Source organism: Trypanosoma equiperdum (assembly GCF_001457755.1).
Source record: "Trypanosoma equiperdum strain OVI genome assembly, contig: ctg_1649, whole genome shotgun sequence".
NCBI classification, from domain to species: Eukaryota; Euglenozoa; class Kinetoplastea; order Trypanosomatida; family Trypanosomatidae; genus Trypanosoma; species Trypanosoma equiperdum.
Genome location: NW_027123670.1, coordinates 296 through 1,120, shown reverse-complemented (window position 1 = coordinate 1,120; position 825 = coordinate 296). Strand labels below are relative to the sequence as shown.

The following is an 825-nucleotide window of genomic DNA, read 5'->3' as shown; positions in this document are numbered from 1 at the left end:
GGCAAATACCCACCGCCGCAGCCGTCAGCCGAGCAAATACATCAGCTGACCACGCAGGCACTTGCGGCAGCAAAAAGAACAACGGCGGCGGCGACCATATAACACTCGGCGAAAGCGCCGCCGACGGCAGCTGTGCGCCAGCGACCGGCAAGGGGTGCATCCAACTAACGGACACAGGCTCGATAACCGCTGCGGCACCAAGCGGCAAACTAGCATGGAAAGAAAAACTAGAAAAGGCGGCACACGAAATACAAATTAACGAAAATGCAGCAGCCCGGCGACAAACAGCCATTCAGCGGATCCAACAGCTAACAAAGCACGCAAAGCATCTAATTACAGCGCTGACAAATAGCTTTCCAGATGCAGAAACTCAAAAAATATCGACACAAAAAACCAACCGAAGCAAAAGTTGCCAAAAAAAGCAGAAGAATGCCACAAGCATGACAATAAAAATGCCACTTGCACAAAAAACAAATGCACGTACGATGAAAAAGAGAATAAATGCATTCCAATAAAAACAGTAGAAGCAGCAGGAAAAGGAGAAAGAGAGCAACAACCAACAGAGAAATGCAAGGATAAGAAAAAGGATGAATGCAAGTCTCCGGATTTTAAGTTGCAAGAAAGATAGTTAAAGAATTCCAGTTTTATCGAAAATAAGAAATTGGATCTGAGTATGGCTGCTTTTTTGGCCTTATTTTTTTAATCCCTCCATCGTTTTTTTTAAATGTTTTTTTACTCGGATATATTTTAACACTTTTCGATAAAAATTTTAAAATAGTAATATTTTTTACCCATTAAAAATGTAAATATATATATATGTATATA

At 41.1% G+C, this 825-nt stretch overlaps 1 pseudogene across 1 annotated transcript in view; it reads left to right on the top strand.

The window, feature by feature from the left end:
* Positions 1 to 628, top strand: part of TEOVI_000790500:pseudogene — a 1,425-nt pseudogene extending 797 nt beyond the window's left edge. Inside the window, 3 exon segments of the mRNA in view lie at positions 1 to 78; positions 81 to 395; positions 398 to 628. The exon segment at positions 1 to 78 is cut by the window's left edge and continues 6 nt beyond it. Coding sequence covers positions 1 to 78; positions 81 to 395; positions 398 to 628 — 624 coding nt within the window.
* Positions 629 to 825: the final 197 nt, after the last annotated feature.